At 43.4% G+C, this 24,372-nt stretch overlaps 1 protein-coding gene across 4 annotated transcripts in view; it reads right to left on the bottom strand.

The window, feature by feature from the left end:
* Window positions 1–24,372, bottom strand: part of ZSCAN21 (zinc finger and SCAN domain containing 21) — a 44,807-nt gene that overhangs the window by 2,605 nt on the left and 17,830 nt on the right. The window contains exons 1-3 of one of the 4 annotated variants that reach the window (XM_036309934.1): window positions 8,721–8,866; window positions 1,639–2,116; window positions 913–1,105 (exon numbers count right to left, since the gene is read on the bottom strand). The exons of 1 other annotated variant lie outside the window; for it this stretch is intronic. In XM_036309934.1, coding sequence (XP_036165827.1) covers window positions 913–1,105; window positions 1,639–2,034 — 589 coding nt within the window. In that variant the 5' untranslated portion in view covers window positions 2,035–2,116; window positions 8,721–8,866. Of the gene's footprint in view, window positions 1–912; window positions 1,106–1,638; window positions 2,117–6,983; window positions 7,190–8,702; window positions 8,867–24,372 lie in introns of those variants that run through there. 2 more of the 4 variants (XM_036309935.1, XM_036309936.1) reach the window with 2 other exon arrangements.

The raw sequence follows: 24,372 nt of genomic DNA, 5'->3' as shown, positions 1-24,372 counted from the left end.
GGAGTAATAGAAGTTTCCTCTGAAAAATGGACTCCTCTTTTTTTTTTCTTAATATATTTTTATTGATTTCAGAGAGGAAGGGAGAGAAAGAGAGAAAAACATCAACAAGGAGAATCATTGATCGCCTGCCTTCTGCACACCCCACACAGGGGATCAAGCCCGCAACCCAGGCATGTGCCCCTAACCAGAGTCGAACCTGGGATCCTTCAGTCCACAGTCCGATGCTCTATCCACTGAGCCAAACTGGCTAGGGCAGTGATGGCGAACCTTTTGAGCTCGGTGTGTCAGCATTTTGAAAAACCCTAACTTAACTCTAGTGCCGTGTCACATATAGAAATCTGCAACCATAGTAAAACAAAGACTTATATTTTTGATATTTATTTTATATATTTAAATGCCATTTAACAAAGAAAAATCAACCAAAAAAATGAGTTCGCGTGTCCCCTCTGACACGTGTGTCATAGGTTCGCCATCACTGGGCTAGGGCAAAATGGGCTCCTCTTAAGCACAGTCTTCCCTCCATGGGTACAAAAGTCCCACTTGACAAAGGTACCTCCCTCTAGTCCCCTTTTCCTTATCCCTCTGTCTCTGTCTCCTGACCATCTATTTCCTTCCTCTGTCAGCAGTAACCACTCAGCTGCTTCCAGGCTCACCCCTTACTCACTGTCTGCAGCAGTGGGAGCTAAAATCTCTCTCACGCTCCATGAGGAGCAATCACGTGGCTGCTCATACAGGCTACCCTTCAAGTTGCCATGAACTATGTGTAGGAAATAAGTTAACTTAAAAGTTAAAAATTTTAAATAGCCCGGGGCAGAAGTTGAATAAATTTACCAGGGATCATTTCTGCATAATCCAAAGCTGATTATATATATAACAGGCTCACTAAATCATTAACAAATGAATGGTTCCTACCTTGATTCTGTCTTAGCTCTGGAGTGAAATCCTGCTCTTCACCAGTCTCTTGGATGTATAGGGGTCCCCAAGATTCATATTTGGGACTTGTTTCCACAGACTGTGGCCGGCTGCTGCTCAGAGATTCCTTTGCTGTTCCTGAAGAGGACATCTTCTCCCATGCCTGTTTCTGTTCATTTGGAGGAGGTGAAACCTAGACAATTAGGAATGGCTGGATTTGTCCACAGCTCACTTTATTATTATTATTTTTTATAACAGTTGCAGTGAATCTCTTGAGTGTGACTCTATGTACACATGCAACTGTTTCTTTAATGATACTTCTTTTTTAAAAAAAAATATATTTTATTGATTTTTTACAGAGAGGAAGGGAGAGGGATAGAGTTTGAAACATCAATGAGAGAGAAACATCCATCAGCTGCCTCCTGTACACCCCATACTGGGGATGTGCCCACAACCAAGGTACATGCCCTTGACCGGAATTGAACCTGGGACCCTTCAGTCCACAGGCCGATGCTCTATCCACTGAGCCAAACCAGTTAGGGCCACAGCTCACTTTTGAACTAAAATGAAAGAAAATCTCAGGAGAGCTATGTAGAATCTCTAGGAAAGAGAAAAGAGAAACACCCTCCCATTCAATTCTCAAGGCTAAAGCTAGTGTAGGATAGTAGGAAAAAGAGGAGGAAACATGGTCTAAATCAGTAGAAACGCCCCCCGCCCCCCCCTTACCTGCTGCCTTGGTTCATCCAGTTCTTGCTCCAGGTCTTCCAGGAGAGTGACAGCCTCTTCAGCACTCTCTGGACAGTGCTCCTGTACCCAGGCCTGCAGCTCCCGGGGCAGGATGGTCAGGAACTGCTCCAGCACCAGCAGCTCCAGGATCTGCTCCTTGGTGTGGATCTCGGGCCTCAGCCACTCACAGCAGAGCACCCGGAGCTGGCTCAGGGCCTCCCGGGGTCCAGGTGTGTCATGGTATCCAAACTGCCTGAAGCGCTGGCGGAACATCTCCAGGCTGGGAAAGCACTTCTCCTTCTCCTCCTCCTCAACTTTCACAACCACAGGCCCCGCCTGCTCCTGTAGAGGCCCACGGCCCAGGCCTGCGGCCACGCCCAGGACCTTGGTCATCATAGGGCCTCACTAAAGATGGGCTCTTTGTAGAAGGAATATTGGTTCCTTTGAGTTTCTGGTTCTTCAGGACTACAGGCTCAACCTAAGAAAAAATGGTTACCATAAAATTACCAAAATAAGTATTTTTAAATTTTGGTCTTACAGTTACACTTTCAGCACAAGAAATTGTGGAAATTATGGCCACTATAATACTACCATGTAAAAATTACTATTCAAATCTCTCTGGAGTTAGCTCAGAATACCCTACTTTGATTTTACTTCCAAAAAAGCACACTGGGCCCAGCTGATGTGGCTCAGTGCAGGGTTCAGTTCCCAGTCAGGGCGCATGCCTGGGCTGTGGGCTTGATCCACAGTAGGCGCGTGCAGGGGGACCAATTGATGTGTCTCTCACATCAGTATTTCTCTCAGAAAAAAGGAAAGAATATTTCAGGTGAGGATTACCCCCCCGGCCCTCTCCCCCAAAGTGCACTTGGCATAATTTAAAAATTAAATTTACATTAACTGTGCTCTGAAAACTTTTTTAGGCCCTTAGAACTCCTGAGGTTTCAACAGGCTATTGCTGGCCAGAAATATACATTTATGTCAAAGCTTTAAATTAGGTGTTTAGATTCACACATTTAGTGAATAATATTTATTTTTGTGATCAACTTTTGCAATTTAAAAAAAATGTGAAATGGGATTTTGGTAACAGAACCTCAGTATGTAACCTTGCTTTTATGAAAAATTCAATAATTATCAGAATTCTAGGGATGTCAGTACTTGGGACTCCCCTCCACTGTACCAATGCGGAAGCATTCTATGAGATGTCAGCAGGTGTCCTGACAGGGTGAACCAGACAGCACCATCCACTCACTCCCTAATGCTGTCCTACACACCCAATTCGCTGCTGGAGCTCCCCAGTTCAGTATTACTTGAGAATTGAGCCAGGAAAGAAACACTGCCATTAGCCTCCTAAAATAAAGGCGCTGGCACCGAAGACCACAGGTGTAGCAGTGCTGGGAGCATTTCTTAGGTATGCTTAAAAGTCGACGTCAGTGTTGAACAACTACATACTTGGTTACAAAATTTCACACTCCAGCCAGAGGAGGGCAGTCCAACAACAGGAAAGACATCAGAACCTGTTTGGGCTACTTAGCTTCTGGGATCCAACTACAACTGCCAATTTACCTCCAGCCTGGACCTCTCTTTTGAAGGTTAGACTTATATGACCAACTACCCACTTGACACTGCCACCAGCCTGTCCAAAGTCATCTCAAGCTAAACATGTCCAAAACTGCACTTCCCATCTTCCCCCCAAAGCTGCTCATCTCAGTTAATGGCAGCTCTACTGCTCTGTTTTCATGGACCAAAAAAAGTGGTCATCCCTGATTCCTCTCTTGTTTACATTCTGCATATAATTCATAAGTAAATCCTGTTAGCTCTACATCCAAGAGATACAGAGTTCAACCTTCAACACTGCCATCCCAGTCCATCACCAGCAGCCGCCTAATTGCTTCCACTCTTACCTCAGTCCATTCTCAACACAGCAGCCAGAGATCTCCTGTTCCTCTGCTCACACCTCTCAAGGCTTTGTGTCACACAGAGTAAAAGCCAAAGGCATCAAATGGCCAAGAAGGCCTCCCTGTTGTCTCTGACCTCATCTTGTACTTCTCTGTTCATTCCACCCCAGGCAGTTCCCTGGACTTGTGGGACACACTCCCACCTCAGAGCCTTTGTCCCGGCTGCTCCCTTTAACTCTTCCTGCAGATCACATGCTTCTTCCAGATTGTGCATGCTTGGCTCCCGCCCCTCTGACCACCCTGTTTTATTTATTTAAAAAACTTTTTTTACTGATTTCGGAGAGGAATGTAGAGGTAGAAACATCAATAATGAGAATCGTTAATAGGCTGCCTTCTGCATCCTACAATGGGGATCAAGCCCACAACCTAGGCATGTGTCCTGACCGGAAATCGAACCGTGACCTCCTGGTTCATAGGTCAATGCTCAACCACTGAGCCACACCAGCTGGCATGACCACTCTGTTTTAAACTGTACACTATCCTCCCTCACCTCAGAACTCCTTATCCTCCTATTCTTTTCCTCCATATCACTTACCACCATACAAATGCTATATATTTTACTTTTATTTTTTAAACTGTCTCCATCCTTGAAAATCAATTCTTGAGGGCGGAGACTTTCATCTATTTTGTTCACTGCTACATTTCAAACATCTAAAATATACCTAGTACTTTGCAGGTACTCAAATATCTGTGGAAAGAATGCAATGCATGGATCTTTGGGTCTACTTCTAAGGAGTAAAAACTGTAAAATTGGGTTTAAAAATATCAATACAAATTTAAAATTTAAAAATATGGCAGTAAGAATTCATGTTTATTGTATTATAGACAGAGGTTGATACAGAATTAGATAATGTGTGTACATGGGTTACCATGGAGACATTTATTTTCTAGCTCTGTCTGCTGTGAAGGTCCAGAAGCAATGACATCCTGGTAGGAATAAGCATACCCAGTGCTCAAATCCTGGTCTCTAAATATCATTCTCCAATAAAAGGAACTAGAGATGGAGAAAGGGTTGATTCTACGTTGGGGAATATACAAGCTGAGCCTGGAGCCACCTTGTAATGCCAGAAAGTATTAAACAACCACAGTGAGGCATGTTAAAGGGACACAGAAAAGCTCCCAATAGTCACAGCTGATACAATTTGAAAAACAAAATAAATGGTGTAGTACTAGATAGATTATAACCGTAAGTGTAATATCAGTATCCTTAAGCCTGTACTGATTGATGTTAAAAAGGTTGGCTGAATAAATAAATAGAGAAGAAAAGACAAATCTCCCATACAGAATTACTCCAAAAAATGTATGTAGATACTTCCCTCAAGAAGGCGGAGCTCCACCTCTTGAATACAGGCTACACTTACTGACTTGCTGGGGGAAAGTAACTACAGTGAAGAAACCTGACAAACTACTGCCTCAGCCAGTGATCAAAATTAACATCATCATGGTCTCTATGTATCTACACGCGCGCACACACACACACAATGCAATACCACTCAGACATAAAAAATGAAATACTGCCATCTATGACAACATGCCTGGAGCTTGAGCAAATTATGTTAAGTGAATTAGTCAGCTAGAAAAGGACAAGAACCATATAATTTCACTCACATGTGGAACTAAAAAAAGAAAAAAGTACCAAATGAACGAACAAAGCAAAACAAAACAAACCACAAACTCAGAGATCCAGACATACAGGCGTAATGGTAGTTAGCAGAAGGGGGAGAGCAAAATTGGTAAAGGGGATCAAAATATATGGTAATGAATGGAAACTAGACTTTTGGTGTGGGAGCATGAAATAGATATCGAACTACCATGCTGCACACCTGAAATTTATGTTACTAACCAATGCTACCTCAGTAAAAACACATTTTTTAAAAAAGATTAATATCATCAGTGATAAGTCATGTGCCTTGACATATGAGAAGAGCACTTCACTTCTGTGGTCTTCCTCTTCAAAACCCATAACCGCAGCCTAATCATAAGAAATACATCAGACAAACCAAATTGAGGGACATTGTACAAAAACAACTGACCAGTAGTCCTCAAAACTGTCAAGTTAATAAAAAACAAGGAAAGACTAAGAAACTGTCACTGACCAAAGGACACGAAGCAGGCATGAAGACTAATGTAACGTGGTATCCTAGTTGGGATCCTGGAACAGGAAAGGGGCATTAAAACTAGTGAAAGCCCTAACCGGTTTGGCTCAGTGGATAGAGTGTCGGCCTGCAGACTGAAGGGTCCCAGGTTCGATTCCAGTCAAGGGCATGTACCTTGGTTTCAGGCACATCCCCAGTAGGGGGTGTGCAGGAGGCAGCTGATCGATGTTTCTAACTCTCTTCCCTCTCCCTTCCTCTCTGTAAAAAAATCAATAAAATGTATTTAAAAAAAAAACTAGTGAAAGTCAAAGTGTGAAGCTTAGTTCATTGTAATGCACCAATGTTGGTTCCTATAGTTGTGGCAAATGTGCACAGTAAAGTAAGACGTTAACAAGGGAAACTGGTGAGAGGTGATGGGGACTCACTGTATTATCTTTGAGGTTTCCTATAAATCTAAAACTATCCTAAAATTATTTAAACACAAAATATGGGGTGTTGGGGCAAACAAGCAGCTTTAGTAAATGCTGTTCTATTACGGGGTGATAAAGAGAAATGTGTTGTTAATGTCAATACTTATGATGGTGAAGCAGGCCATTTTTAGAGTTAATAAAACATTTAAAAAAGTTGTGAAGCCTTTTTCTTTTACGATTTTTTTTAAAAAAATGTTTTTATTAATTTTAGAAAGAAAGGGAGAGGGATAGAGAACATCGATGAGAGAGAAACATCGATTGGCCGCCTCCTGCACGCCCCCCATTGGGAATCGAGTCCACAATCGGGTATGTGCCTTTCTGGCCGAAGCCGCCACCTTTTGGTCGGAACTTTTTTTTAGTAAAAAACCGCCGGGTCACGTTGGAGGAGCCGCAATCTATCTACCGAGCCGCCGAGATTTCCCGAGTTCAGAGAACTTTTTGCATGGTAAACAAATGCCAAGCTGGCCTCTGCCGCCCCTTTCAGTCATCACTTTCCCCTATGCTCACTCAATGCCCAATTCTTACGGCAGGCTTCAACTGGTCGTTCAAGTCTCAGCTCAGTAACTAATCCATGAAAAGATGCTCAACCTTAGTTATAATAAAATATGCTCCCACCCCTCAGATTGGCAAATATTAAAAAACAAATCTGATAATGCTCTGCATTGATGTTTCGTTTTTCACCTGAGGAAAGCCAGCAATTTCACATTTGGTCATGCTGAGTTAGGGATGCCCTACAGGTCATGGCTTCTGGATTTTTTTCAGTAAAGTGCTCATAAAATAAAAAAGCATGTGGACAGGAAACAGAGGCTTCATTACTAACTCACCCTGTACAGGCTCCAAGCACAGTGAACTGCTTTTTTAGGCTATCTAGAATTTCAGCTAACGAGATCCATCAATGCCCTGGCCAGGTAGCTCAGATGGTTAGAATGTCATCCTGATACCCATGGTTGCAGGTTCCCAGGTTAGGGCACATACAAGAATCAATCAATAAATGCATAAAGCGGAACAACAGATTGATGTTCGTTTTTTCTCTCTCCCTGCCCCTCTCTCTAAAATAATGAGGAAAAAGAAAAAAAGTTTTAAAGAGGTCCATTAAGCAAAAGTTCATGGTCTACTGCAAGCAGCAGGCTTTTGTTCTGTTCCAAGTTTTTTTCCTTCCCCTCCTTTATGCCTGTTTCCCAAAGCATGTATCTCCTTATAAAAGAGCCCCATGGCCATTCTGGAGCAAGGTGAGGCATAAATAATAAAATTATCACAGATTCTGACAATTTAATGCTAAAATGCCTTTAACACACTCAAAGTCTGTTCCTGAAAACTCCCAACCAGGCAAATTTGATCATTTTTCAGGCACAGAATTCTGTTAGAGTTTTTGTTTCCAAGCTTTTCTTTAAGCCAAACCAAACCCAACTAAATTGTGCATAATATTTTATCTTCCATCAAGATCCTAGTTCAGTCCTAGACCAACACTTACTTTCTCCATAGTAGCCTTAAAATGCCTGAAAACAATTATCTTGCCTCTTAACTGTCTTTCTAGCCACTTGTTTCAACTGTTCCTCAAATAACATGTTTCCAAGCACCTCACCTACCAGATGACCCTTCTTTTCACAAACTCTTAACAAATGGTCCTGTAATACCGCGTTTCCAAACTTGAGCAGATCCCTGTTATTTAGATGCTTCCTTTTAATTAAAAAATGTGTATATTGATTGATTTCAGAGAGGGAGACAGAAACATCAATGATGCGAGAAACTCATTGATCGGCTGCCTCCTGCACACCTCACACTGACCACTGAGCCCGAAACCCAGGCATGTGCCCTTGACCGGAATCGAACCCGTGACCCTTCAGTCCATAGGCCTACGTTCTATCCACTGAGCCAAATCGACAAGGGCACGATGCTTTTTTTAAAAAAATGTATTGACCTTAGAGAGAGACAAAGGGCGGGGGGGGGGGGGGAGGGAGAGAGAAGGGGAGCAGGGGGATCTGTTGCAGTTACTCATGCATTCATTCATGGGTTGCTTCTTGTATGTGCCCCGACCCGAGATGGACCCCGAAAACTTTGCGTATGGGGAGGGCGCTCTAACCAAATGAGCTACCCATCCAGGGCCCCGTACACTTTCCAACCTGAACAAAGACCAACGAGACTTTTCACTCCCTCGGATGAGGCCTTCTAAAGAGGTTCGCTTTCTCAGAAGGCCCGCAACCCCCTGGGGCGTTTCATCAATTAGCCCTGAGTTCGGGCCTCCCTTCGAGGGCCCGGGCGGGGGGTGGGGTTGGGGTTGGGAAGAAACTTGGTAGCCCCTGCTCTGCTCAAGGAGCGCGCAAAAACGGCTCTGAAACTGCGAACCGAAGTTTCATTTGTTAAAGCCTCGGGAGGAGGAAAGGCTTCCCAGGGAGCAAGCGCCCCCAGGGCTGGGCAGGGACACGGGCTCCTCCCCCAGCCCTTCCGGGCCCGACTGGGGACGCCGCGGAGGCCACAGCCGCGCGCCCACGGCTCCCGCTCCTACTCCTCGCGACCGCGCTCCCTCCTCCGCCCGCCGAGCTCACCGGGACCAGCGGGCTCACCGTGAGTCAGAGTCGCTGCTGGCGCTGGGACACCTGGACGCGCTCCGCGGCGGGCGCAGCCGGAAGTACGTCACAGCCCGTCCGCGGGCCGTTTTGCGCGGCCGCAGTGGCCGCTCTAGGAACTCGGGGAAATCTCGGTGGCTCGGTAGATTGCGGCTCCTCCAACGTGAAACGGCGGGATCTCGTCTCCCCGTCGGTTTTTTACTAAAAAAAGTTCCGACCTAAAGGCGGCGGCTTCGGCCGGAAAGGAGCAACTAAGCAGACACCATGCGGTTCGACCTAAGGGAACCTGGAGAAACTTCTTACCTTTGGTGGAAAGACGGGGAGAATGAGGGACAAAGCGGTCTAGTTTTCCAATATGTGAAGTGTTGTCATTTGAGAAAGAAGTTTGCATTATGGGGCCAGAAGACCAGGATGGAACTGAGGGAGAAGTTCAGTGCCAGGAAGGACTGTCTTGAGGAGGAGTTGCCCAGAAATGGCCACCTGCTGGGGTGTCTGATGAGAGTCCTCCCTGCCCCGAAGGCGCGAGGCTGGGGTCCCTGGTCCAGGGCGCACACCTGGGCCGCGGCTCCATTCTAGGCCCGTCAGGGTCCCCACTCTCTGAAAATCAGCGGGAAAAATGTCCTCGGGTGAGGATTCACAAAAAACAAGCCAAACTAACAAAAATGGCCACCTCCTGTATCATCTTGTGCTGTTTGGAAGAATTAGGAGAGGCCTGGGGATGGGACGGACAGGAGGTTCGCACATTTTTGTGGACAAAAGGGGCCATATGTTAACCTGACTAGTTCAGGGAAGGCCTGCATGGCGGTTGTGCAAACTCAAAGACCTAAAATAACCACAAAAGATGGTCTGAAAATTAAATATTTAACTATAAACAGGTTATAGTGGGTAGTCATGTCCTAGGCCAGTATTTTCCCTGACAAAGATAAACATAGATCTTTACTGAACCCATTTGTCTTTTTGCCTCTAAGATAACATATTGGTGAAATGTCTGGGTAACTTGTAACTTCTCTTTTTTCCCAGACCCCTCAGGGCACAACAAATGGCACCAGGACATTCCCTCATTGTTATTGTTATCAAGTTAATAGTCAACTGTTAACTATGTTAAACTCTCCTTTATCCATCTATGTAAAAGAAGCATATGTCCATCACTTCACTTTTTACCCTATCCCAGAGGTTTCCCTGCTTTGCTTTGTCCCACCTCCTTAATCTATCACCAATGGATTTCATGTAATCCACTTCCGTATTTTCCTTTTGATGATAAATTTATAAAAACAAGATATGAATTCCCCATTCTCCAGAGCATTATCTCAATTCATTGAGGTTCTGCTTCCCGGCATATGTCAACAGTTTGGCTCAAATAAACTCACAAAAATTCTTTACAGGTTTCAGTGGTTTATTTACGTTACCATTTTTTTTAAATTGATTTTTTACAGGGAGGAAGGGAGAGAGATAGAAACATCGATGAGAGAGAAACACTGATCAGCTGCCTCCTGCACATCTCCTACTGGGGATGTGCCTGCAACCAAGGTACATGCCCTTGACCGGAATCAAACCCGGGACCTTTCAGTTTGCAGGCCGATGCTCTATCCACTGAGCCAAACCGGTTTTGGCAACGTTACCATTTTTTTAAAAAAATATATTTTTTATTGATTAAGATATTACATATGTGTCCTAATCCCCATGTTACCCCCTAACCTCCCCCTCCGCTCATGCCCTCCCCCCCCGCCCCCGTTGTCCGTGTCCATTGGTTAGGCCTATATGCTTGCATATAAGTCCTTTGGTTGATCTTTCCCCCTTACCCCCACCCTCCCCTACCTTCCCTCCAAGGCCCGACAGTCCAATCAGTGCCTCTCTGTCTCTGGATCAGTCCTTGTTCATCAGTTTATGTTGTTCATTATATTCCACAAATGAGTGAGATCATGTGGTATTTATCTGCTCTCCAGTTCCATCCATGCTGTGGCAAATGGTAAGAGTTCCTTTTTCTTCTTCCTCTTCTTAAAGAATCCCTTTCAGCATTTCATATAATGCTGGTTTGGTGGTGATGAACTCCTTTAGCTTTTTCTTATCTGTGAAGCTCTTTATCTGACCTTCTATTCTGAATGATAGCTTTGCTGGATAAAGTAATCTTGGTTGTAGGTTCTTGGCATTCATAACTTTGAATATTTCTTGCCACTCTCTTCTGGCCTGCATGGTTTCTGTTGAGAAATCAGCTGACAGTCGTATGGGTACTCCCTTGTAGGTAACTGAGTTTCTTTCTCTTGCTGCTTTTAAGATTCTCTCTTTATCTTTTGCTCTTGGCATTTTAATTATGATGTGTCTTGGTGTGGCCCTCTTTGGGTTCCTTTTGTTTGGGGTTCTCTGAGCTTCCTGGACTTGTAAGTCTATTTCTTTCACCAGGTAGGGGAAGTTTTCTGTCATTATTTCTTCAAATAGGTTTTCAATATCTTGCCCTCTCTCTTCTTCTGGTATCCCTATAATTCTGATGTTGGTATGCTTGAAGCTGTCCCAGAGGCTCCTTACACTATCTTCATATTTTTGGAATCTTTTTTCTTTTTTCTTTTTCGGTTGGGTCTTTTTTGTTTCTTCGTATTTCAAATCTTTGACTTTATTCTTGGGATCCTCTTGTCTGCTGTTGGATCTCTGTATATTATTCTTTATTTCAGTCAGTGTATGCTTAATTTCTAGTTGGTCCTTTTTCATATCCTCGAGGGTCTCACTAGATTTCTTGAGGGTCTCACCAAATTTATCAGCGGTTTCCATAAAGTTCTTGAAAAACCTTATAAACGTGGTTTTGAACTCTATATCCAGTTGTTTGCTTTCCTCCATTTCTGTCATTTGTGACCTGTTTCTTTGTCTCCGCATTTTTTATGCTTCCCTGTGTTGGTAGAGTGGTTTTGTGTGCTAGGTGTCCTGTAGGGCCCAGTGGCTCAGCCTCCCCTGTTACCTGAGGTGGACACTCTTGGTGCACCCCCTTGTGGGCTTTGTGCACAGTCTTGTTGTAGTTATGCCTTGATTGTTGTAGGATCACTGGGAGGAATTGACCTCCAGGCCAGTTGGCAGTGAGAATAGGCTGTGTCTGCAGTGGGAGAACTTCTGTGCTGAAGACACCCTTCTGGGGCAAGACTTGCTTCAGTAAGGCTTTGGTGCTCACTGAACCTGCCCCCTGGGTGTGTCCCTTATGGATCTGAGGAGTTGTAATCCGGATGGTCCCCCTCTGACCACTGGGTACACTGGCTCTTGGAGGTTACCCAGCAGGAGCTATGAAGAGAACTGCAGATTCCCCTTCCTTTTTTGGAATTTGGAGGTGCCCTGATGAGGCCCAGCTGTGAAGCAATGCAAGCTGCTGTGGGGCCTTGGGCCTTCTCTTGGAAGTTCTGGGTCTGTGGCCCAGCTGCAGTTTGTTAGGTAATTTTCAGGTTGCAAAGGGCCAGGGCATTCATATGCAAAAGCCTCTGCCGCAGCCTGGATGGGGCGGGGTCTCAGGGAATCAAAGGGCGGAGCAAGGAACTATGGCGGATTCTCAGCCCTGCCCTCAGTGTCCTGATAATTTAATTGCTGCAAGCACCTCTGAGGGAAAGCAGCCCTCGAGTTCCGAGTTCTGCCCGCTGCCAGACAGTCCAGTTTCTCCCCGTATGAGTCCTGGGTCCCCAGAGACTTCCCGGAACCGGAGTTCAGAGCAGTTGGGAGCTTGTGACTCCCTCCCGATTCAAAAAGACAGCTGCGTCCTCAGGTACCAGCCCCTTTCCGCGCACTCTCGAGCCTCCGTACCTTTGCACTGTACTTCCGCAGCTCCTGACCCTCAATGTGCCTTTCTCTTTCCTTCTAGTTGTAGAATTTCCACTCCGCCAGCCTTCCTGTAAGTTCTGGATGATGTCCGTTTTGTCTTTTTATTGTGTTTTGAAGTTGTTGTAGGAGGCAGCAATTTCAGTGTTTCCCTATGCCGCCATCTTAGTTTCTCCCAACGTTACCATTTTTAAGCGTAAAAATATCTATGATGTTAACACCTTCAGAAAATTTGACATAAGTTTTGAAGCTTGTTGTCAATACAACAAAATAGCATACATATCAAAACACATACATATCAACATATGTGGAACCCCCATCTATTGAAAAAAATCTGCATCATTAACCGGTACACCTAGTAAGAGGTCAAGGTGGAACTTGTAGATGTTTAGGGCCCAGCCTTGGAAGTGAAATAGTATCATTTTCACCACCTTTTGTTAAAACAGGTCACTGGGCCAAACTCAAGTGGAAGAAAAACAGATTCTATCTCTTGGTCACATTGCAAGAGTATGTAGGATGGGAGATAATGTGATTATCTTTGGAAACAATCTACTACACACATGTATCTTCATTATATCAATCTTTGAAATACTGTAATCCTGAGAATACTTACCCCTGTGAAATAGTAAAATTTCTATTTTATAGATCAAGAAACTTGGGCTCAGAAAACTAAGTAACTTTTCCAGTGTCATACAACCGATGTGTGGGAAGTCAAGATTCAGACTTGGCTCTCTTTCTCCAAAGCCTACGCTTTTTTTTTTTTTTTTTTTAATCCTCACCCTAGAATATTTTTCCATTGAATTTTTTAGAGGGAGTGGAAGAGAGAGGGAAAGACAGAGAGAAATATTGATGTGGGAGAAACGCATCGATTTGTTGCGCCCTGACCTGGCTCGGGTGGGGGAAGAGCCTGCAGGCCCTGGGGAGGAGCCTGCAACTGAGGTACTTGCCCTTGACCAGGCTCCAACCCAGGACCCTTTGGTCTGCAGTCCGATGCTCTATCCACTGAGCCAAACCAGCTAAGACCCAAAGCCTGTGTTTTTAAGCTCTATAATTCCTCTGCATCGGCTGGAAAAAGAATAAATGGTTAAAGGGAACAGAATCACTAGGACTGAGGGGAAAACCAGGAAACCTGTATCTGTTCTATTAGCCACACGTGTGTTGATGCTTTGGTAGCACTCTAACCAGTCATTTAGTCAAAGGATCTTTGCCTACTCGTGTAACCAGTGAGTTGTGATGCAGGGGCTTGAAGAAGGGGCCTAGAGTTGCAAAATATTTATACCAAAAGAAACCTTAAGGACAATCTGGTAAAGCTCTTGTTTTTAGATGAAGAAGCCAATGCTTACAGAAGTCAGATCCAAGGCACACTAGCTAGCTAATTAGTAGCAAAGCTTAGAGTAGAATTCTGATTCTCTAATTCAATGTGTGTCATTACTATGTCTCAACAGATTTTTAAGGATATCATTCATCCAAATCATATGGTATTAAAACAAGTTAACCTAGAACAATCCATTATTTTCTTCCATTAATATAACCATGCCCATATGAAAAGACCACAAGAGAACAAAGGAAAAGTTAGTCAAATTGTTGGTGGCTCACTGTGATGTGTTACCTGCATTTCCTCTTTAGAATGGTTTTGATTTCCAGGAACCTCATACTCTTCCAATGAATTCATTCCACAAACACCAAGAACCTACAGTGTGTCAGATATTGTGTTAAGGCACAAGGGTAAATGAAAAATACAGTCCTAGCTGGTTTGGCTCAGTGGATAGAGTGTCAGCCTGTGGACTGAAGGGTCCCAGGTTCAATTCTGATCAGGGGTAGACGCCTGGGTTGTGGGCTCTATCCCCTGTAGGGGGCGTGCAGGAGGCAGCAATCAGTGATTCTCATCATGGATGTTACTATCTCTCTTTCCCCCTCCCTTCCTCTCTGAAATCAATAAAGATATATTTAAAACAATACACACAGTTCTTGGCAGACATGTAATCAAATAATTACAGAAATGTTGTGATAAGAGTTGAGACCAATAAGTGGTGACTGAATGAATGTGTCATCTTGGGGATCTCAGTCTAGCCTTCTGTAACATACGAACATTCTTTCTATGACAATTCTGTTTCTAACCATTTCTGTGGCAGGGAGCTTACTACTTTAGAGGACAATTCCCTCTTTTGGGAGAGTTCTACTTGGTAAAAGTTCTTTAAAGCAGAAATCTGCATTCTTATAATTTCAACTCGTTGATCTTAGTCTTGATCTATTCTTTTCTCTCACAAAATGCATGTAGTTGTTATTCTTGTCCCTTTAAAATATTTGAAAATTATCACATGATTGTCCCAAAGATCGCTCTGTGGAAAAGGAGGAGAGAGACAAGGCTTACAGTAACCACTGGTAGCTTTTCCTCTTCCAGGTTTCTGCTACAAAGGGAATAGGAATCCTTTTTCCTTTTCAAGCCAAATGTTTCAAGACAAAAGAGAACTGAGTATATAGAGAAAGTAAAGTGGGAGAGTATGGAGGTCTTTTAAATGAGGAACTGTGGACCCTTAGAGTGGCCCACAGTCAGTTCAGACATTTATATTCAAAGATTCTGAAGCAGCTTTCAGACATGATCATGGTCATGGCTCTCTCTAAAATGGTTGCTTTCTGGATCTTCCTCACTTCTGCCATCACCTATTTTTGTGCCATCCCTGTCCTTGGCCAGTAGAGGGTGATCAAACCTTGATTTCTCTTAGAACAAGGCTGGGCAAGCTTCTTGTCCATTACAGCTCTGAAAACGTCCGTCTTCCTTGAAGGAGTCCACACATATAGCACGTTGGGAAGCTGCAAAGACATTTTCTAAAGAAAATGAAAAGAATAGAAATGGAGTGGTGTAGACAACCCCAGGGCTTAGCGCTGAAGCCCTGTTGCTAATGAGCCTTGGGAGATTTGGATATGCTGCTTGGTTATCTGAAAATGGTATGATAATATTTGTTCTGATAACAATTTTTTCCTTTAATAAAAATATTTTTACATGATTTCAGAGGGAAAGAGAGATAGAAACATCAATGATGAGAGGGAATCATTGATTGGCTGCCGTCGGCAGGCCCTATACGGGGATCAAGCCCACAACCTGAGCATATAAACTGACCAGGAATCAAACCATGACGTCCTGGTTCATAGGTCGACACTCAACCACTGAGCAACGCCAGTGGGCTTCTCTGACAACTTTAAAGTGCTGGATCATGCGAGAGTGAACTAGCTTTGTAACTACTTGTACCAATAATAAGGGATTTTTAATCTTCAAAACTCTTGGCTACAATATTATTTCTGATCCCCTCTTTGTCCCCCCCCCCCCCCCAAGGGATAGATGTAGCTCCACCTATCACAGATCCATATTTCTATTCTGTCCACTATGGATTGGGCCACCTGCCTTCTTCTTAATAAGAGAGGGTGCTTTCTTGCCACAACTTGCACAAGAACACGTTACTGGCTTGTTCCCCCCAGCTGGAGGAAGAACCCAGGAAAAATTTGCATACTCTCTTGCCCTGACCAGTTTGGCTCAGTGGATAGAGCATCGGCCTGCGGACTCAAGGGTCCCGGGTTCGATTCCGGTCAAGGGCATGTACCTTGGCTGCGAGCACATCCCCAGTGGGGAGTGTGCGGGAGGCAGCTGATAGATGTTTCTAGCTCTCTATCCCTCTCCCTTCCTCTCTGTAAAAAATCAATAAAATATATTTAAAAAATTTGCATACTCTCAGAATACAAGGAGATTACAAAGGCTACCTGGCCTAGGCCTACCCCCCATGCAAGATTCCTTCTTGCCCAGACCCCTGTGTGTCCCCCAGCCATACACGAATAAACTGATTCAGCCACCTGCTCTGGCTGCTCTGCAGCACGGTTATTTCTTCTCCCAGTGGTTTCCACTAGGGTCACTCCTGATGTGCAACTTGTGCCCTGCACAACCCTAGGGGCCATCATTTATCTTATTGGGGAGTTTTCAGGGAGTTATATAATTATCACAACTTGCCAGCAGAAGGCAGACACATTTCCTGAAGATGGGGTACCTTTCTTTAATTTGCCCCAAATCCTGGTAGTGGCTAGGCAGAACTGGCTTTACGAAGCTGCCTTACTCATTGCTGCATCTCCTTCCTTTTATTATTCCCAGTACACAGCATATGCCTGACAATCATGTTTGTAGAAAGGGATTTAGTTCTATTTCTTGGAGTCAAGCAGAACAAACTGAAATCCTCTTCTAAGATGACAGGCCTTTACATCTTTGAGGACAGAAACCAAGTTCCCAGTGAGATTTTTCCTCATCAAGAAAAATCCTTGGTTGCACACATGAGGTTTTTTGTTTGTTTGTTTTTCTGTTAATCCTCACTTGAGGATATTTTTCCATTGATTTTTAGAGAGAGCAGGAAGGAGGGGAAGAGATAGAAAGAAATATTGATGTGAGACACACACATCAATTGGTTGCCTCCCGAGTGTGCCCGACCAGGGTGGGGCATCAAGCCTGCAATTGGCACAGGCCCTTGACCAGAATTGAACCCAGGCCCTTTCAGTCTGGAGGCTGACGTTCTACCCACTAAGCAAAACTGACTAGGGCTGGTTTTGCTCTTACCATCCTGCAGTTAGTCTGTCTTTCTAAATGTGGAATACAGAACCAATGCAGGGCACATGGTGATAGATAACCTTAGAGCAGGGGTTGGGCAAACTTTTTGACTCGAGGGCCACAATGGGTTCTTAAACTGGACCGGAGGGCCGGAACTAAAGCATGGATGGAGTGTTTGTGTGAACTAATATAAATTCAAAGTAAACATCATTACATAAAAGGGTACGGTCTTTTTTTTTTTTTTTTTTTTAGTTTTATTCATTTCAAACGGGCTGGATCTGGCCCGCGGGCCGTAGTTTGCCCACGGCTGCCTTAGAGTCAGCCAAGCACCTCCTTAGTTTAAGAATCTGAAGTGGATGACACTTGAGACTTGGAGGCAGTGGTGGTAACTACTGGCAAGGGACATGGGTAGTTTGGGACAAGAAAGGCCTCTTAAACCTGTACAGCAATTTTCATCATTCTAGGAAATATTTGATTCCTCACAGGATTTGGGATTGCAAAAGGAATTGCATCAGCTGAAGGACTGGGGCAGGGGAAAGAATTAAGCAAGGATTGGGGCAATTTGAGAGAATCAGAGAGATCATGTGAAATTCTGTCCATAGCATCTGGGACTAAAATGGGCCCAGTGTCTGGGTCCTCAATTTTCACAAAGACCTGATTTCACATGATCAGGTCTTTAGGGACTAATGGGATGGAGTACACAACCACTGTGTTTCACCTTATAAAGGGATCTGGGCGTAAGTGAATATTTGGAAGAGAAGAGCTAGAGGCCCATGGAGGAAATAATAATAGCTAATATTTTGGAACATTTATGATAGGCACTGTTGTAGGTGCTTTACATGTAATGGCTTACTTAATGCTTATAATAACTCTATACCCATTTTGCAGATGAGAAAACTAAGACACAGCAAGTAAGTGGTAGATAATTTGATCCTAGATGAACTGGCTCCAATGCCTGTGTGTGTAACCATAGGTGATGGATGTATGGAGGGAGAATAACTGAGTTCATAAAGGACAAGTGACAATGAAGTGGTGGAAAGAACTTGGGTTGCTGGAGTCAGACGCATCTAGTTTTAAAACCTAGCTCTGCCACTTAATGGGTAAACCACTTCACTTTCCAGTCCTTAGTTTCCACAGCTGTAAAATGGGGCAACTGTCTTCACAAAGTTGATATGTAGATTAGAGAAAATTCATGGTTATTATTCACTAGAGGCCCGGTGCATGAAATTCATGTGTGTGTGTGGGGGACGTCCCCTCAGCCCAGCCTGCACCCTCTCCAATCTGGGACCCCTCGGACACCCCTCTCACAATCCTGGACTGCTGGCTCCTAATCACTTACCTGCCTGCCTGCCTGGTCGCCCCTAACTCCCCCCTGCCAGCCTGATCGCCCCTAACTGCCCCCCCCCCCCAGCCCGGTCGCCCCTACCTGCCCCATCCCCGCCGGCCTGGTTGCCCCAACTTCCCCCCCCTGCTGGCCTGGTCGCCCCACACAGCCTGCTTGTTCAGTCATTTGGTCATCCCTCACTAACCCCCCTGCTACTAACCCCCCTGCTGGCCTGGTTGTAGGCAGCCATCTTGTGAAGGCATGAGGGTTAATTTGCAAATTACCTCTTTATTATATAGGATGAGTTGAGGAAGAGAGAAGTTGAAGGACAGAGTAATGCGAACTGACAGGGTTTCAAGGAAATGGTCAAATATTATAGAAATGTAAGGAAGAATGAAGAAAAAATACTGTCAAGAACATCAGTGACCATTTAAATGGTTAAGAAAACAGCTCAGCCGAAACCGGTTTGGCTCAGTGGATAGAGCGTCGGCCTGTGGACTGAGGGGTCCCAGGTTTGATTCTGGTCAAGGGCATGTACCTTGGTTGTGGGCACATCCCCAGTGGGAGATGTGCAGGAGGCAGCTGATTGATGTTTCTCTCTCATTGATGTTTCTAACTTTCTATCTCTCTCCCTTCCTCTCTGTAAAAAATCAATAAAATATATTAAAAAAAGAAAAAAGAAAAAAAGAAAACAGCTCAGTTACAGAGGCTTGAGGAGGGAGGATATCAACAGCGAAGAGATGAAAACAGTGGTTATGCTCCAATTGGTAGAGGAATTTGGTAGCTCAATGGAAGGGACAAGGTTAAACAAGTGATACTTAAAAATTTGGTTTTGCTCCTTAAAGCTACAGGTTTATGCTCATTTAAACATAGAACAGAGCCCTGGCCGGTTTGGCTAAGTGGGTAGAGCGTCGGCCTGCGGACTCAAAGGTCCCAGGTTCAATTCTGGTCAAGGGCATGTACCTTGGTTGCGGGCAAATCCCCAGTGGGGTGTGCAGGAGGCAGCTGATCGATGTTTCTCTCTCATCGATGTTTCTAACTCTCTATCCCTCTCCTCTCCCTTCCTCTCTGTAAGAAATCAATAAAATGTATTTTTAAAAAAATAAACATAGAACAGATTTGAAGGGTGAGGAGCCTGGAGGACCCAGAGCAAGGCCACATCCCTTGGCAGGCAGCAAGGCAAGGGGCTCCAGGGGGGCAGGCAATTCCAGAAAGTGGAGCACATCTGATGGCCTGAGGCCCTTGGGAAAGAATACTGAAGTGTGTCTGCCGAGAAAGGGTGAGGTGAGGCTGTGGTAGGCATGGGAGTTTGGGGAGCAGGAGACACCCAGACTGTGAATTCAAGACTAAGGCAGGGACACTCTTAAGAATGACCGTGGCCATGTCTGCGTGTTTTCTTCCACAGCTTTCTGTAACTGAGGCACAGGAACGGAGGACGTGAAGGTAGTCCAGGGTTTGAACTGGACTGGACAGAGTGAAAGATTGAGAAGTCTTGGTAGGTGTAAACCTTGACCTTTGACTCCTGGGACTCTTGTCTGCCCTGGGGGGACTGTAAGACTCTGGTCCTCTTGACACCCAGGCCTTTAAACTTGGGACCTGAATCTCTCATGGGGCCCCTTGTCCACAGCAGTGACCATATTCAATAATGTACTGGTTTCTTCCCATTGCTGTCCACCGTCCCTCACTTCTGCCCTCTGGAATCACTTTCTAAAATAAATCACCGGCACACAAGCCCTCACCTCAGGTTCTGGTCTCTGGAGGGTGCGGGCTAAGACGGACAGGATAGGGTGAAGTTCGCCTGAACCAGGATTTGCTTGCGAAGATAACTGCATAAAAATAGTTCTTCACTTGTGCCTCCTTTTATTTACTTAAAAAAATCACACTAAGTTTGTTTCAATATATTATGTAATAACAAAACAAGGTTATTAGGTTAGAGGTCAGTTTAGATCTAAACTCAGATTTCAGCAGTACTCACCATTAGGATTTTTCCAGGCCATAAGTTGCTCAAAGGTTATTTTAAAAGTTCCATCTAATGAGAAATTTTTTTTGGGGGGGGAGGGGGGGGAGGAATGACTAAAAAGCTACTTTATTCTATGGCTTTTCATCCTGTCACCCTTTCCAAGAAGCTACCTAGCCAGAGCTCTAAGGTGGCATTTCATAGGGAGTTCTGGTGAAATGACTTAAAACAATTTCATTTGGGTTGTTTGTGGGTCATAGTTCCAGTTAACTATGAAATTGTTTATGCAACCAAGGATGAAAAAAAAAATACCACAGACATTGTTACCTAGAGATGATAATTTATTGTTTTACCATGACCCAGGAGAGAAACAACATGAAGAGAATATTTATTACAAATCCCGTTTCCTTCCCAAACCTCACTACTCTAATTTCTTTGTCAGACACCCCCGGCCTCCCAAAATGGACCATTGGCTATAAATGTGTGTACAGTTTACTTTGCTCCCATTTCACATGATTGAAACTTCAGTAAGTTCATGTTTAAATTATTTTCAATGGAGAAGTTCCCTAACTTAAAAAAACCCAACCACTTTCCATTATTCACTGAAAGAAGCCTTTCTAGAGATGTTGAGGATTTTAAAAGAACAAATTCAATTTAAAAATAATTTACTGAACACCTACCAAGCATCTGGACTCTTCAAAGACTAGTGAAAAGGTCAGGTTTTAACAGCAATAACTTAATTTTGCAGGTATACAAAGACAAGTGTCTTCCTTTTGTCTAATTTATTCTAAGTTAAGAAACCAAGAACGACAGAACAGGAAAGGTTTGTTCTGTCCAGTCTATAGATCAACAAGACAATGAATGCCTGAGTTAGCTCTCTCCACAGACCTGGGCTTATCATGTTGAGCTGGCTGTAATAATCTATATTTAACTAAAAGTTAATAAAAATACATGTTCATTTTAAAATAACTGATTTTGCTTGCATATCCTATCCCTTACCCCTAAAGTTATATTTTTAAAACAAGATTTTCCTGCATATTCATAGTCCACTTCCTCCCACCCCACCCCCTCATGTATTTGTCTTCCTCTAAGAACCTCTGCTATTTGCAGAAGCACCTTTCAGTCTAACATGCTTTGTTCTTGCCAGGGCAGACTAAAACCATAAGCTGTTAACTAGCTGAGGTGAGGGGGAAGGCAAGCACTGACCTCAGCACATCCTCACGATTCTCTCTTCTCCCTCCACCAGACACCTCATTACTCCTCCTCGGCCAGGAGTGCAGGGCTGTTACAACCCTTCCCAACACACCTGACCTTGTCGGGAAACTAAATGATAGCAGCTGCCTAGTCCCTTCCCTGGATCAAAGGAACTTAACCCCTAAATCTGAAACTGCAATGAAATCCAAGTTTCAAAACCACCTTTAAATCACTCACCGATCTCATTCTTTATATCTTAAAACACTCATTTATATCTTAAAACACTCATTCTCACTGCTTAATGAGTGCTTGCTGAAGGGAGGAAATACAATTTTAAGACCAATTAACTTTGCTGATTACTATGTAATTTGAAGTGAGTCATAATTTAGTAAATGAAGGTGAGAATCTTAAGAGATTAAAAAAAATTGTTAAAATAACAGCGGACCATTGTTTAGAAGTCTAGTACCCACTCTTTACCTTCCACTGTTTTAGGATAAGAGAAAAACATGAGGTTTGTGGTGTCCACTAGGAAATAGAACCAGATAATATGAAACAAAGTTCTCATGTTAAGACAGTCTATATTATGAGATATTCAAAGTACTTCCCAAACTTTTGTTTGACCTGCAGAGTTGGAGATGGCTTACCTCCCTATAACTTCAAGTTTGTTTCACAAAGCTTTGAAAAGTAAAACAATTTCATTTTCATATATAATAAAAAATTAATTTGAATAGCAAAATAAGTAACTGCTTTTAAATGTATCCATTCTAAAAATGAAACCTAAATCTGTTAAGAAAACTTTTCAAATGCTTTTTATTAAATTCTCCAGTAGTAGCTGAAATCTACTTTTATGAAAGATCTATTTATACCACTCATTTCTACTTCTGATTCCACATTTCACTTTGCAACCTGCAGACCTTCACTCGGTTTCTCAGATGGGGAGCCCCAGCCCATTTTTTGAGAAGTTGCTCAGAGTGGGACACACAAAACATGGCTCCTCTGGCAAGTATTGCTGTCACTGTTTGACTACATTTTAATAGCTACTCCAATTCACACAACGAATCTTCCACGAGGACGGTAGGATGAGTGAACCTGGTTAGCTAGCCTTAGATGAGTACATCAGCATGATCAAACTCTGGAATAAAAGGTGATCAGGTCTAGGATAAAAATTAGGAAAAAGTTCTTTCACAGCTATAAATCTTCACAAGCCCTCTCTCTTATCATCATAAACTAGGGAAAGTAAGCAGGAGCAGGAAAGGTACACAGTACAGCCAATAGGAACACCGCAAAAATGCTTATCAGAAAAACTTCCTGCAATGCCAGGAACTGGGTGCCTCTGTCACTATTTTCTAGGCAAGAGCCCATCTTGGCGTTTTCCTACCCCAAATCTAAGCATAAACATTTAAGTTAGTGGGGGAAGCAGGGCTACGGTTTATAGAACCCAGTCAACTGGCCTAATACTCTCCCTACTCTTATTTCATGGAGAAGACCCTCTTACTCCCCGACAAGCTCAGAGAAACCATTCTCTTTGCTTAAAATGGTGACTTGGCAGCTAAGAGGTCAACTTTCTGGCTTGGAAAACTCTCAGGAAGCTGCATGTTTATAGGAATTATTTCATTTTAGTGCCCCATTAACCTGTCTCTCTTTTATTTATTTATTTATTTTTTATTGATTTCAGAGAAGGGAGAGGGAGATAAACATTGATGAGATACATCAATCAGTTGTCTCCTGCATGCACCCTACTGGGGATTGAGCCCACAACCTGAGCATGTGCCCTGACCAGGAATTGAACCGGTGATCTCTTGGTGCATGGGACGCTCAACCAACTGAACCACACAGGCCGGGCTAACTTGTCTCTCTTATTGCATCTACTAACTTCCTCTTCTGATTTGATAAGCACTAAACTATGAAGATTTTTTCTCATATTCCCCCTCCTCAGTTCTGTGATTTTTTTTTGTGTCTGTAATCACATCAACTTCTTTACTATTCACTCTAAAACTCTGCTTTTTTTGAAATGATATGTTCTGTCAAATAGAGTAAAATAAAACACATTCTTTGCCTACAGAGAATATACAGAATAGCAACAGGGGCTGAAGGTACAAAACACAGACACTGACATTAAGGTCATATAAAATATATAGAAGTACCCAACACTGACAATTTTTGTAAGAAGTTGTACATTTTGCTATTTCCCCACATTTTTTTCTTCTGTGGATCCTCTGGAGTTAAGATTGAGTGTCCTCTGCAGTGTTTCTGAAATTCATTACAATTGTAACATACTGATGGAATTCATTTTCTGTCCAAAGCAACGAGTGCTATACATGAAAGGTTTCCTCACATATAATATTAATAAAGTTTATTTACAGTGTAAGCTTTCTGATGCGCTGAAGTGTGATTATAGGCTTTGCCATATTATCACATTCAAGAGGTTTCCTTCTGGAATGAATTCTCTGATGTACATAAGATATGAATTGTCTCACATAACAAACATATTAACCTCTCTGTACATATTTAGCATAGTTTCACTTTTATGCCTTTAATAAAATACTAAGTGCATTCAACAAGATGCCTCATACATCTCTATTCTCAGGCTTTCGCCTTGCCTGCCAGGCCACAGTAGAAACAAATACCCCACGACTTGAAGAACTTTACTTCTTTTCCTGGCAAAGTTAAGGTATTGTTTTAAGAAGCCCTTCAAAAACTTCCAATAGGTGAACTTACATGCTACTGTTTAAACTATTAACAGGCTTCACCCAGTCAAGAATTTTGAATGACTATCCTGAACCCTTTTTAGATGTTGTAAGCGTTTTTG

Source organism: Myotis myotis, unplaced genomic scaffold (genome assembly GCF_014108235.1).
Source record: "Myotis myotis isolate mMyoMyo1 unplaced genomic scaffold, mMyoMyo1.p scaffold_m19_p_5, whole genome shotgun sequence".
Lineage (NCBI taxonomy): Eukaryota > Metazoa > Chordata > Mammalia > Chiroptera > Vespertilionidae > Myotis > Myotis myotis.
Note: the sequence above shows the minus strand (reverse complement) of the source record. Positions and strands in the feature narration are given on the sequence as shown.